This window comes from Ochotona curzoniae, unplaced genomic scaffold (genome assembly GCF_017591425.1).
Source record: "Ochotona curzoniae isolate NIBS_2020 unplaced genomic scaffold, NIBS_Ocur_1.0 patch381, whole genome shotgun sequence".
Classification (NCBI taxonomy): domain Eukaryota; kingdom Metazoa; phylum Chordata; class Mammalia; order Lagomorpha; family Ochotonidae; genus Ochotona; species Ochotona curzoniae.
This window is the reverse complement of record NW_024466952.1, coordinates 9,353-22,695: the sequence shown is the minus strand read 5'-3', so window position 1 is coordinate 22,695 and position 13,343 is coordinate 9,353. Positions and strand designations below refer to the sequence as shown.

The 13,343-nt window shown below is 46.7% G+C and overlaps 1 protein-coding gene across 3 annotated transcripts in view; it reads right to left on the bottom strand.

Moving 5' to 3' along the window:
• The window catches only part of LOC121167526 (alpha-aminoadipic semialdehyde dehydrogenase), a 32,832-nt gene extending 20,103 nt beyond the window's left edge, over positions 1 to 12,729 (bottom strand). For all 3 annotated transcript variants that reach the window (XM_040996983.1, XM_040996982.1, XM_040996984.1), the window contains exons 1-5: positions 12,510 to 12,729; positions 11,361 to 11,414; positions 9,593 to 9,658; positions 2,717 to 2,797; positions 2,281 to 2,404 (exon numbers count right to left, since the gene is read on the bottom strand). In XM_040996983.1, coding sequence (XP_040852917.1) covers positions 2,281 to 2,404; positions 2,717 to 2,797; positions 9,593 to 9,658; positions 11,361 to 11,414; positions 12,510 to 12,701 — 517 coding nt within the window. In that variant the 5' untranslated portion in view covers positions 12,702 to 12,729. The remainder of the gene's footprint in view (positions 1 to 2,280; positions 2,405 to 2,716; positions 2,798 to 9,592; positions 9,659 to 11,360; positions 11,415 to 12,509) is intronic.
• Between the last annotated feature and the right edge of the window lie 614 nt (positions 12,730 to 13,343).

Below are 13,343 nucleotides of genomic sequence, written 5' to 3'. Positions count from 1 at the left end.
GTAGCTAGGACCCTGCTATTGATGCAACAACTTGACTTGATGTCCTGGCTGCTGGCCACTGCCTACTGTGAGCATCCAAGGAGTCTGTCAGCAGATACAACATCTCTGTCTTTCCCTCCTCCTTTTCCTGCTCTATGCTCCTCCTTTCCTTCTCCTCCTTCTCTACCTCTCAAATAAAGAATTTTAAATGTATAAACAATTATAAGATTTTTTTAAGATTTATTTATTTTTATTGGAAAGCTGGATATATGGAGAGGAGGAGAGACAGAGAGGAAGATCTTCCATCCAATGATTCACTCCCCAACTGACCACAACGGCTGGTGCTATGCCGATCCGAAGCCAGGAGCCAGGAGCTTCTTCTGGGTCTCCCACATGGGTGCAGGTTCCCAAGGCTTTGGGCTGTCTTTGACTGCTTTCCCAGGCCACAAGCAGGGAGCTGGATGGGAAGCGGGGCTGCTAGGATTAGAACTGGCGCCCAAATGGGATCCTGGCATGTTCAAGGTGAGGATCTTAACAGCTACACTATCGTACTGGGCCCAACAATTATAAGATTTTAATTGGCAAGGCCAACATCAAAGCAGAATAAATCAAAGAGGTTACTTATTTACATGTCAACTTCTTCCAATGGCAGTCTACTTTTTTAACTGGAAAAAAAACCAAAAACAAACAAACAAAACAACTCTTGGGAGACCAGCACTGTGGCATAGTGCATAAAGTCTGTGTTTCTGGTACTGGAATCCTACATGGGTACTGGTTCAAGTCCCAGCTGCTCCACTCCCAATCTAGCTCCCTGCTAACGTGCCTGAGAAGACAGCAAAGGATGGCACAAGACCTTGGCAAAACCCAGAAGAAGCTCCCTTTTCCTAGCTTTGGACCAGCCCAGCTCTACGTAGCCACTGGGGAGCAAAACAGTGAATGGAAGATCTCTCTTTCCCTCTCTGAAAACTCTTTCAAATAAATAAACAAATCTTTGGAGTAAAAAACTGGAAAAAGAAACCTCTTAAAAGTATTGAATGACATAAAATTAATCTGGAATAATGGGAATCACTGTTGAGTATCTAATTAAGACCAGTAACTGTACATTTATAAGACAACCTTCACCTATTCTAGAAGTATGGAATTTACCCAACTTTCTAAGAAAAACAGAAAAAATATCATAATCCTTTTTTTAATTCTAAAGAAGCAAAATTCCATTACTTCTTGGTTATAAACATGTCATAATTCTCATTATGGGAATTTTAGAAAAGATAGAAAGACAGCAATCACTACCAATAATTCTGCCACACAAAAAAAATCACTGGTACCACTTAGCATACATTTATCCCTTCCCTTGTACCAGGGTTCTTGGCAAAGCTTACAGAAATACAGAATTCAAAACATAATTTGGGGGGCCCGGTGTAATAGCCTAGTGGCTAAAGATCCCATATGGGTGCCGGTTCTAGTCTTGGCAGTCCTGCTTCCCATCCAGCTCCCTGCCAGTGGCCTGGGAAGGCAATCAAGGACAGCCCAAAGCCTTGGGATCCTGCACTAGCATGGGAGACCTGGAAGAGGCTCTGGGGCTCTGGCTTCAGTTCAGCACAGCTCCGGCTGTTGCAGCCGCCTGGGGAATGAATCATCAGACGGAAGATCTTCCTCTCTGTCTCTCCTCCTCTCTGTATATCTGACTTTCCAATTAAAAACAAATCTTTTTTAAAAAGTAAAAAAAAAAAAAAAAAACCACCCCAACTTGGGGTCCAGTGCAATAGTACAGTAGGCTAGACCTCCACCTGCATAGGAGGGAAGACGATCTTAGCATAGGGCTAAGGGAAGACGATCTTCATAAATATTACCTTCAGTACCTCCTGCTAGTATCACCAAAATCATTGATCTTTTCTGGTTTCACATCTAAGTCATCCGTGATGTTAGTCACTGCTACCACAATATATACCTTTACACAGACACTTCCGTTGCATTTCAGATCACTTAATTAAATTAGATACTTAAAACTAGTTTTAAATTTTAGGCTTTTGGGGTATATTGCTGTGCAGAGGGGTTAAACTGGAGTTCTCCCCTATAGACCTGCCAACATTGACCTTTACCTTTAAAACAAGATGAAAAGGTTCTCCAGTTTAAATATTTGTACCTGTTTTCATTTACATTCCTCAGAAAAATGGCAGATATGTTTACAGACTGCGATGGCCTCTGAACCCCTCTTAGGCAGACTGCTCCCCATCACAGCACAGGGCCGGGAGCCCCGCATGTCGGGGGACAGACCACAGCTTCGTTGATGGCACTGCTTACTTTCCGAGGGTAGCACGGGTCCCCCGATCATGCGTGATAAGCCCACGGCATAGTCACAGATGTCCACATACTCCTGAACCTCTCCTACGCCTTCCACCAGGATCTTCCCCATCTCCAGGGACACCTAAAAGTCAACATGCCAAACAGAATTCAGATCTGAAATACGAGACTCAAGGATAAGACAAGATGTATTTTGTGCCTAGCTTTAAAAAGTAATAAATTGAAGAAAGTGTTCTTATTTTCCCAAAGGCTTTTAAAAAGCTGACCCTTTCCTCATATTTTCTTGTAACACTTCCTCATCTTCCCTCTATAGAAAGGATTTTTTAAAATTTACACACTGCTTTCCCTAAAGTCAGAATCTTAGACACAGATGTGTGACAGATTATTCTTCACTCACAGGGGAGTAGGCATGCAGCACCACAAAAAAATACTTTACCAAGCGTCCCAGGACTTTAATCTTTTCCCGCAGGGCATCACCAATCTGTCTCACTATTTCTCCTCGCTTTGGAGCAGGAATCTAAGAAAAAAAAAAATAGAATTCTAGTATCTGATTCCAAGTATGAATTTCTGTCCAAAACACACAGTGCCAGATGTGTGCCTTAAAAGAACAAAGTAGTTACATCAAAGGCCTATCTGATGATACCAAGACTCGGGGCCGGCAACACATATGGGCACCAGCTGCTCCACTTGTCAGCCAGCTCCCTGCCAACATGCCCAGGAAGGCAGAAGACAGCCCCAGTGCTTGGGTCTGTGCCACCTGCTTGGGAGCGTCAGACAGGACTCCTGGCTCCTGGTTTTGACCTGCAGCAGTTAATTTAGGGAGTGAATGAACCAGTGGAAGATCTCTTCATGGGTCTTTCCTTCTCTGTCAACCTGCCTTTCAAATAACTAAATCTAAAAAAAGAAAGACTGGGATACAGCTAGACCAGGAGGCCACCATAGGAAGTGGGACACTGAAGTAGCTGCTGGGAGATAGAGAGGAACAAAGCAACAAATAATTACATGTTGTCATCAGGACCATCAACAAGGGAAACAGGATAGAAGAGGGACAGAGGAAAGAGCAAGCTTAGAGCACACACCAACCAATTAAATTACAAAAAAAAAAAAATCACCCACAGGAATATCCTTCCCAGGAAAAAGAATAAATACCTAAGTGGGAATCCCTGGAAAACATAAAAAGTCAACTGGGAAAGCTAGTCCAGGCAACCAGAATCTTAACCTAGAGGCAAGGCAGAGTCTATAAGCTGCTCATGCCTCTCAAGTTTGAGAAACAGACAGACAGAGGCTGTCCATCTGCTGGTTCACACTGCAAATGCTCACACCAGCTGGGACTGAGCCAGGCTGCAACCAGCAGCCTAGGACCTCTGTGCAGTCTCCCACATGGACAGCGGGAATCAAGGCACTTGAGCCACCAACACTGCCTCCCAGGACCTGCACCAGTGGGACGCTTGTACAAGCATCTCGATAGGCAACCTGAATGTCTTCACTTGCATTTTATGCCTATATCAGAATTACCCAATCTTGTGCTGGTGGTGTTTTGGATAGTTTTTTTCCCCCTGAAGCCAGGAGCTTCCTCCAGGTCTCCCATGTGGGAGAAGTGGGTGGGGAGGCAGGAGTCCAACCATCTGGGCCATCCTCTGCTGCTTTACCATGACATCAGCACAGAGCTGAATTGAAAGCAGAGCAGCCAGGACTAGAACTGGGAACCACAGTCGGCAGGCAGAAGTTTAGCCTACAATGCCAGTACCAGCCCCTACTGCCATTTCTTTCTGTGCCTGGAAATAGCCAATCCAGCTCTTCTACCAAAGAGGGAAAATGAGGGCACACGGAAGGAGCATCCTGTGCTGAACGCGGTCTGTGGAGGAAAGCTTAAAGTCAGTTTTCCTGCCCAGGTTCGCCATAGTCAAGACAAAGAATTCAAGTTTTATAAATGATGTTTCCATATATTTACACTTGCATTCTATTTCCCTTCAAATATTCCTTTTGAGGGGCTGGCATTGTGCATCGTGGTGTAATGAGTTAAGCCACTGTCTATATTCCATATGGGTGCCAGGTTTGTATTCTTGCTACTCCATTTCCCATCCAGTTCTCTGCTAATTCTCCTGAGAAAGCACTGGAAGATGCCCCATGTTCTAGAGCTGTGCAAGGAGCCAGTAGGACAGCAAAGGACAACTTGGCATAATACATCATGTTTGCCTAAGGAAGCATGACCACAAGCAGCCAGGTCTCCAAGTCCAGAATGTTCCCACTGGCCTCCCAGAACAGGGTCACTCCAAGAACACAGTGCATGCAAGTTTTATATTAACTGAGTCTCATGAAGGCTAAGCATGGTGTTTGGTCTAAAAAATTTATTTGATGTTATAGAGATGTATGCCATCATTAATAATGCTTCTTTATTCATTTGAAACACAGTCACAGAGAGAGGAGCAAGTGGGACTCCTCCATTCACTGGCTCACTTTCCATGTGGTCACAAAGCCAGGAGCCAAGAGCCTCCTCTGGGTCTTCCACATGGGTGCAGGTGTCCAAGCATGTGGGCCAAAGCATCTTCTGGTGCTTTGCCAGGTATACCAGCAGGGAACCAGACCAGAAGTGGAACAGCCTACATGGGAAACTGGTATTGCAGGTGGAGGCCTCACCTGTGTACCAAACACCAGCCCCAAGCTTCCTTGTTTTCACTTTGTGACTACCACAATAAAGGCTAAAGTGTTCTGGGAAGGTTAGTCTTCTTGCATGAAGTTTCTCCATAGCCATTCTTCAAACAAAAAAAAGATTTTTCTGAAGATTTATTTTTGTTGGAAAGGCAGATATACAGAGAGGAGAAACAGAGAGGAATATCTTCCATCCACTGGTTCACTCCCCAGGTGGCCACAACAGCTGGAGCTGAGCTAATTTGAAGCTAGGAACCTGGAGCTTCTTCTAGGTCTCTCACATGGGAGACCATCCTTGGGCCATCCTCCATTGCTTTCCCAGACCAGAAGCAGGGAGCTGGATGGGAATTGGAGCTGCCAGGATTAGAACCGGCACCCATATGGAACCCGGGCACATGCAAGGCAAGGACTTTAACTGCTACACTATCGTGCCAGGTCCCAAACAAATATTATTGAGTGGAGCCCATTTCTTTATGACTTCGAGTCAATCTGCTTCCAGCTGAATTGTCTGTGGCACCCAAGTATTTGGGCCCTAGAAAAGTCTGGACAAAGTGCCTGACTCTTGGCTTCATGGGCCAGCTACTGTGGCCATTTGGGGATGAATCAACAGATGGAAGATCTCTGTGTCACCCTCCTTACAATTCTGCCTTTCAAACAAATAATGTTTAAAAAAGAAAAAGAGAGAGAGAAAGAGAGAGAGAGAGAGAAAGAAAGAAAGAAAGAAAGAAAGAAAGAAAGAAAGAAAGAAAGAAAGAAAGAAAGAAAGTGTTAAGACAATAAAACGTAATATTCCCTTTGAAAATTCCAGGTTTGCCTGAGAACTAAATGAAACAGTGGCCTGTTCTAACACTGGGAAGCCCAGCTAAACTGCTCTGCACTGCCACAGGCAGTTTCTAAAGAAATAACAGTGATTTGATAAGGAAGAGCACACCAGAATCCTGAGTTCACAGACTGCTGGTGCTGGAGACCAAGGTCAAACTGTTGACAACAATCCATAAGTGGACCAAAGTCTAAAACCAAGCCCGAGGCCTGTAGGAGGTCCACATTTGGGCAACAGTTCAGGCCAGAGGACTGTGTACTTTAAGGATGGCCTTGAGATAGCCACAAACTGATTTCTGAACTTGGGCCACACTGCTGCTTCCTGACCATGAAGCACTGGCTGGTTAATATGAATAAGACAGACAGCTATCAAAATGTGTGATGTGGATGCCTGGCAGACATTCCCAGACAGACAAAAGCAGAGGACCTCTGCTTTTTGCAAGAGGTCATGTAAGAGCTGTGCATAGGCCTGGAGTCATGGAAGACCTGACCCCAGAGTCTGATTTTTTTGTTGTCCCTTGGAATATTGCCTGAGCCTTTTCTTACCACAAGAGAGCTTCTTATCTACCCTGTGCTTATAACTATTATGGGCTATTCTAACCTTGTGGAAGCTCAGCTAATCTGTACTCTGTGCACCTGCTTTCCAACTACTTGCATCATCATGTTTTTGTACAAGTATAAAAACTCCTACGTTCTTTGTACATCATCCTGCGAGATGATGACCACCCTGCTACAATAATAAAAATTCAGTTCTGCATGGCCTCATGACCTCCATTTATTTATGCCTGACAGTATGCACCACGTCAATTCCTGCAATGACTCCCCAGGCAGTTGAATAAAAGGTTGAGGCAGTGAGATTTCTGGCTCAACCTTTCCTTAAAGAAAGGGGAATCTCGGGTGTAACAAGGTAGCCTAGTAGCTAAGGTCCTCACCTTATACACACTAGGAACCCGTATTGATGCCAGTTTGTGTCCCGGTGGCCCCACTTCCCATCCAGCTCCCTGCTTGTGCCTGGCAAAGAAGTCGAGGATAGCCCAAAGCCTTGGGACCCTGCACCCTCTTGGGAGACCCAGAAGAAGCTCCTGGCTCCTGATCAGCTCAGCTCCAGCCATTGTGGCCACTTGGGGAGTAAACTAGCAGATGGAAGATCTTCCTCTCTGTCTCTCCTCCTCTCTGTATATCTTTCCAATAAAAAATATATATATAAACAAATTATTTTTTAAAGGAAGGGGCCAAGCATGGTGGCCTAGCGGCTAAAGTCCTTGCCTTGAATTCGCTGGAATCCCATATGGGCATAGGTTCTAATCCCAGCAGTTCCACTTCCCATCCAGCTCCCTGCTTGTGGCCTAGAAAAGCAGTCGAAGACGGCCCAAAGCCTTGGGACCTTGCACCCATGTGGGAGACTGGGAGGAAGTTCCTGGCTCCTGGCTTTGGATCAGCGTAGCTCTGGCCGATGGGGTCACTTGGGCAGTGAATCATCGGATGGAAGATCTTCCTCTCTGCTGTCTCTCCTCCGCTCTGTATGCCTGACTTTTCAATAAAGATAAATAAATCTTTTTTTTAAAAAAAAAAAAAAAGGAAGAAAGAAAGAATGGGGAATCTCTTTGACTGTCCTATTCTAATTATCTTTTTCTTGTCTCATATTTTATGCACGTTCCCTCCCTCTCCACCCTGTTCATGCCACTGTGGACAGTGGTATACACCAAGCAGAAGAAGACCCACCCCAAGGAGGAGGGGTCAAGATGAATCCTAGTCTGGGAGGGGAGCTGGCACTGCTAGGCCTGCCAGCACACAGCACACTGCCAAGAGAGATTCAGAATGCGAAAAATCCTGGCAACCAGAACGTGCAATAAAATGCTAAAGGCAAATGCTCTGCCAACTACAGTCTCCAGGTCAAAGCAAAAACAGGCTGAACAGCCAGTTCAGGAAAAGGGAAAATCCTGAACTCCAGCAAGCTCTTTATTCAGATGTTTGTATTTGCCTTGCCATAGGTATTTCTAGTCAAAAATAACTATGTCAAGCTGCATTGGCATTAGCATTCAACATTATGGAAAGACTGGATCCACATAACTTGGTCAATGTTGGCTCATCAGCTGGAATAAAGGTACCATGGCAACGCCAAGTGTTGATAATTGCAGGGGAAGTTTGGAAAGGAGACAAGAGACTGGAACTTTCTATGCTTCGTGCTCAGTATTCAGTAGCTCTACCACAGCTCTAAAAATAAGGGTTTTAAAAAGTGCTTGTACAAGAAAACAATGAGACAATGAGAGTAGCTTTTTAGGTTGGCATAAAATATAATCACTGATCACAAAATCTTATACACCATGGGTCTATGTTTGTATAATCATCACCACTGTGGGGGCAGACTCCTTGACTTCCCATCTCAAAGTGCTGATTCAAGTCCCGACACTTCCACTTCTGATTCAGCTCTCTGCTGATGCACACCCTGGGAGACTGCACACGATGGTTAAGATGCTTGGAACCCCTGTCACACATGTGGGAAACCCAGATGCAGTTCCACGCATGGGGCTTCAGCCTGGCTCAAATCTCGGTGTTGTTTGCATAGCAAACTAGCAGACAGGAGATCTTTCTCTGTCCTTGTCTGTCACTCTGCCTTTCGTGTAGATGAAAATAAATATTCTTTCTAAAACATAACTGTGAGGCTGGCACTGTGGCACACAGCTGGTTACACCCCTACCTCCAATGCTCGCATCCCATAAAGCTCCAGTGAAGTCCTAGCTATTCCACTCCATATTGATTCCCTGGAATGCACCTACGAAGGCAGCAGAAGACAGAAGACAGTCCAAGAAAGCGGCCCCTGTCATCCATGTGGGGGACCTGGATGGAGATCCTGGTATCTGGCTTCAGGAGTAGCCCGAACCATCACGGCCATTTGAGGACTGAACCGATGACGGAACAGCCCTCTGTCCTTCCCCTCTCTGAGTCAGTATCTGTCTTTCAAAATATATGTATTTTTAAAATCACAATTACATAACAAATACACGAGACAAGAAGGAAATGCATCCAAGTTTAACTGCCTTTTGCAGTGAGGAGACTGCAGTAAGGGGTTTCATTATCATGATTTATTCCATCAGGTTTTTTGTTTTGTTTTTTTCTTAACAAGGAATGTGGATTGGCTTCATGACCAGAAAAAAATGTTTAAATAATAAATGACATTGCTTAAGACACTCTCATTTACCCAGGAAAGGTGAAGCACATAGCTTTTAAGGGTTCAGTTGATGTTCCCTGGAGCTAACACACCCAGAATTAAAGCCGAGGGGAGGTTTCTGTTTTCTGTACAAAGGTGGTCTCCAGACTAAAGACAAAACTGCAGCCTCCCAGAGCTCTCTGGGAGATATTCCAGCCCATCCCCACCCCCAGCTCCTCCCGATCACTGACTCAGCAGCAACAAAGAGGGCAGGGGTTTGCAACTCCCCCAGAAGCACCAAGATGAGAACTGCCCAGTTGGGATCACCTCCAAGTACTTTAAATGATTAACTTCTTTAACCCTAAGGGGAAGCACCTCTCCCTGGAGGGAGAGGGGGCGTTGGGAAATCTCCAAACCTTCTCAGGAGCCCACAATCAGATATGGCGAGCATAGCTCCTTTCCCTATTTGATTAATTATAAATACAAGAAATTTCCATGCAGAAAAAAGAGCTTTCACAGCATGAGTTCATGCTGTATCAGTTCAGAACCCTGATCGATTTAAAGCCACTCGCTCACTGATGGCCAACAGCCTAGAAGCTGCAGCCCAGCCAGCCCACATTTCAACAGAGGATCAGCTCTCACCACAGGTGTGACACTGACCTCTTGCAAGCCCCAATCCACCACGTTCATACTTACATCCGCCCAGACGTTCCAGGCTTCTCTGGCCTTCTTCACAGTTTCTTCATAATCAGCGACACTGGCCTGGATAAAGAATTAGGGAGGGAAAGTGACAAAAGCAAAGGCAAGGGACACTTGAGAATGTACAGATTTTTTTCCTTAAGACAACCAAATAAATCTCTGTGTGTCCCTAAGCTTTATGGCTGATGTCCATAGTTGGCAGTTCCCCAAACTGACTACAAGTCAGCTGTGCTGGAAAATCTTTAATTTTATTTATGTTTGAATCCATTACTTTAAAAAACTGTCTTAAAACACAGCATACAAACCGAGAAGCGTACATAAGTATATAGATCACTGAGTTGTGTGTGTCACCGGACCACAATCACAACCGAAATCACCCACATGAAAGATAAAGAGCTACCAGTAAGAGCCTTGATTTGCAAAGTGAGGCCCCCAGACCTTGTCTGGGAACACTCCAGGAGAATGGGACACACAGAGCCTCAGTCTCCAGCTGGACCCCAGGGACACTAACCTCTCCTTGGGCCCTGTCCTCAGTCCCTCTGAGGTCGCCCTTCCCAGTGCACAACCTTCCTATCCTCTCCTCCCCACCCCAGCCCAGAGTGGACAGTCTATCCCAGACATCCTTCAATGCCAACAGCAAGAGAAACCCGTGGTTCTTGGCAGCTCTACCAAAGCACAGCTGTCAACCTGTCCTGATCCGCTTCTGCATCTAAGCAAAGCTTGCCAAGCTTCCTGTGAGTCATCTGAACTCTAAGAACTCACCTGTCGAGGCTGGAATGCCAAGGTGAGGTAGCCTGAGCCGGATGCAGCCGCAGCACCCAACCAACACAAGTGAGAACCAGGAAGGGAGGCGGCAGAGCTGACAGGAGAAAAAGGGGAGGCTCCCTAGCTGAACAGCAAGTTACACTGAGGAGCGGGAGCTGGGTGGGGGGTAGACTAGACCAGGCAGGGACACAGCGCCTGTGCACCTCATGGGGACCAGATTGGGTGATAACCAGGCTAGGCTGACCAATCCCATTGGAGTAAGCTACAACCAGAGTTGGTGAGGGTTGTCGGGCTTAGTTGTAGCAACAGAAGGGTAACGGGGACAGACTGGGCTAGTATGCCATATATACTGGCAAGCCAGGGTAGGAGGTGGGCCTGGTTGAGGCTACTGTGGGCCGCCCTGACTGGGCTGCAACTCCTACTAGTTCGTGCGAGGGACAAATGCGTCCAGGGTGGAACCAGGCGGGACTGTAAGAAGACACGGGTGGAGACAGAACCGGCCCAGCAACTGCAGCCGCCAGCTGTCCGGGGCAGTGGACTGTGACGGACCCTATGCTACTAAAACAGCAGGAATCTGGACTGGGAATACCTCAAAATTTCTTCGAGGATCTTCCCATTCGAGACACCGGACTCGGACTCCTAACCAGGGAAAGACAGGACAAATCAAGCAACAACCTCAGCCATCTGATGGCAGCAGAGACTGGGCAAATGGAGACCCTAGACGGGACTGTGTCAATCAACGAACTCTTCAATGACCACATCATGATTGGGGTGGCGAGACAGGCAACGACCCATGGATAGTGAACTATTGGAACCACTTGATCGAGTATCTCGAAGCGCACCCCACTCCCGGGACTTGGGGTGGGCGGGAGATTGGGTGGGGCTTCTTCCTCTATATCCCCCTTTAGACCTTGACCCTTTTTTACCCCAATTAAATTTGTAAGGATTGTCAAAATTAAATAAAAAAAAAAAAAAAAAAAAAAAAAAAAAAAGAACTCACCTGTCGGACTCGTGCGATTGGCTCGTTGTTGGCTGGACAATAGGTCGTTATAACCTTCAAACAAGAACATGACCATTACACACAGAAAACCATTGCTGCCAACACAGCCCACCCTCTGGTCAGAAGAGAGTTACATGCAGACAAATACTGAAAGGCCAGTAAGCAAGACACTGGCCAGGTCTCAGGTCAGAAAGAGAAACCAGGTAAAAGCTGCCTAAAGGACGCTGGCACCCCATATGCTTGCCAGTTGGAGTCCTGGCTGCCCTACTTCATTCCAGCTCCCTGCTGATGCACCTAGCCAGCTCTGGCCCTTGTGGCCATCTGGAGGGTGAGCCAGCAGGTGGAAAATCTCCGTGTCCTTGCCCTTCTCTGTCTTTATGCCTTCCAAAAACATACAATAAATCTTTCAAAGAGACAGTGTGAGTGAAAGAAAACTCAGATGCAAGAAAGAAGACCTCCGGGAACGAGTATTTTACCCAAGAATCTAACAACTTGTGCCTCCAAGAAAAAGAAGCTACAACTCTCAAGAACAAAGGAGTTTGTAGGATCATTAAAATCGCCTCCATGTGCGACAGTCTGGGGCCACCTAAAAAAATTAGTGTTTCCTTTAAAAGGACAGATGCATTAGGTAACAGGCAATAAAGTTACTTCACTACAAAAGTTTTCTTATAAATGTGGCTGGCTCTCTTAAGGGGAAAAAGAAATCTGGACGTAATACCCTGACCTTTCCATTGCATTTTACAGGAGTAAGTGGGGGCCAGGCACATCCTTCCCCTCTGGGCTACCAATATTGGCCGAGAAAGCCGCGCTCAAGGCATTCCGCAAGGTGCAGCAAGTCTAAGCTCCTAGACTTGAGAGCACGCAACTTAAAACCCGTGGCGGCACAGCTCCAGTCCAGCTCGACCTGAAGTCTGCAGTACCGTCAGGCGAGTGCCCGGAGATTCTGCCATACGGTGCGCAAACTGAACCCGTCACCAGCTTCCCTAATGGCATCTATTCTCCGTAGCTCTGCAGAATCGAGGACTTCCCGTGGGGCTTCAAAACTGCTCATCTGGTAGAGGCTCCCAGAGTGCAGCGAAGGTCAGCGAGGGCCGCGTCCGCCTCTTGGAGCCACTCCCAGCTGCAGAGATTGTCCGAGCAGCCGCCTACCTCTCCCCGGCCGCCCCAGCTTCCATTATACACGCCCTCGTTTTCCTTGCGGAGCCCCAATTCTTTGAGCCAGGCATACTGGGGCTGATGGATCAGCAGAGTGGACATGAAGGCAGCGGGCCTGTTCAAGGGTCTTAGGAGTTTGCAGGTTCTTGCAGCGTGCACGCCTAGGGCGCGGCACAGACGCCACATCCTGAGTCCTAGGGTACGCCGAGCGCCTGCGTCGCGCGGAGCGGCTGAAATAGGAGCCCGCCCCCACTCAGGGAGCGCCCATTGGCTGGCAGGGCACACGCATCACCCCTAGCCCGTTCCCCCGCCCACTCCCGGGTCTTCCGGAGGAGCCCGGAGCTCAACCTCGGCCTGCAACCTCCGGCTTTCAGTGGGGTGGTTAAGTGCGAGGATTGCATCCTGTGGTGCTGATGCAGTCAAGAGCCAGGGATTCACCTGGCCTTTATGTCGGACGCACGTTCTCATTCCGCGGGTCTGTACTGAATCTGAGGGCCCCCAATTAGCATCACATTAGGATGTGAATTTAGTGTGTGTGTGTGCTCTGAAATAAACGGCTTCCACCCATTAATTTACTCCCAAGCCTATTTTAACACCAATGAACTTGCAGTCAGCCTTTCCAATAAAATAAATAAAAATTAAAATCTTTAAACAAAAGAAAAAAAGAAGCTTACAGCTTTTGACAGTCTTAGCTCCAGACATTGTGGTCATTTGGGGAGCAAACTAGTGGATGCAACATCTCTCTCTCTCTCTCTGTCCTATCTATGACTCTACCTTTCAAATAAAAATAAATCTTTTTTATACAACAGATCTTTAAGAAATTATTTT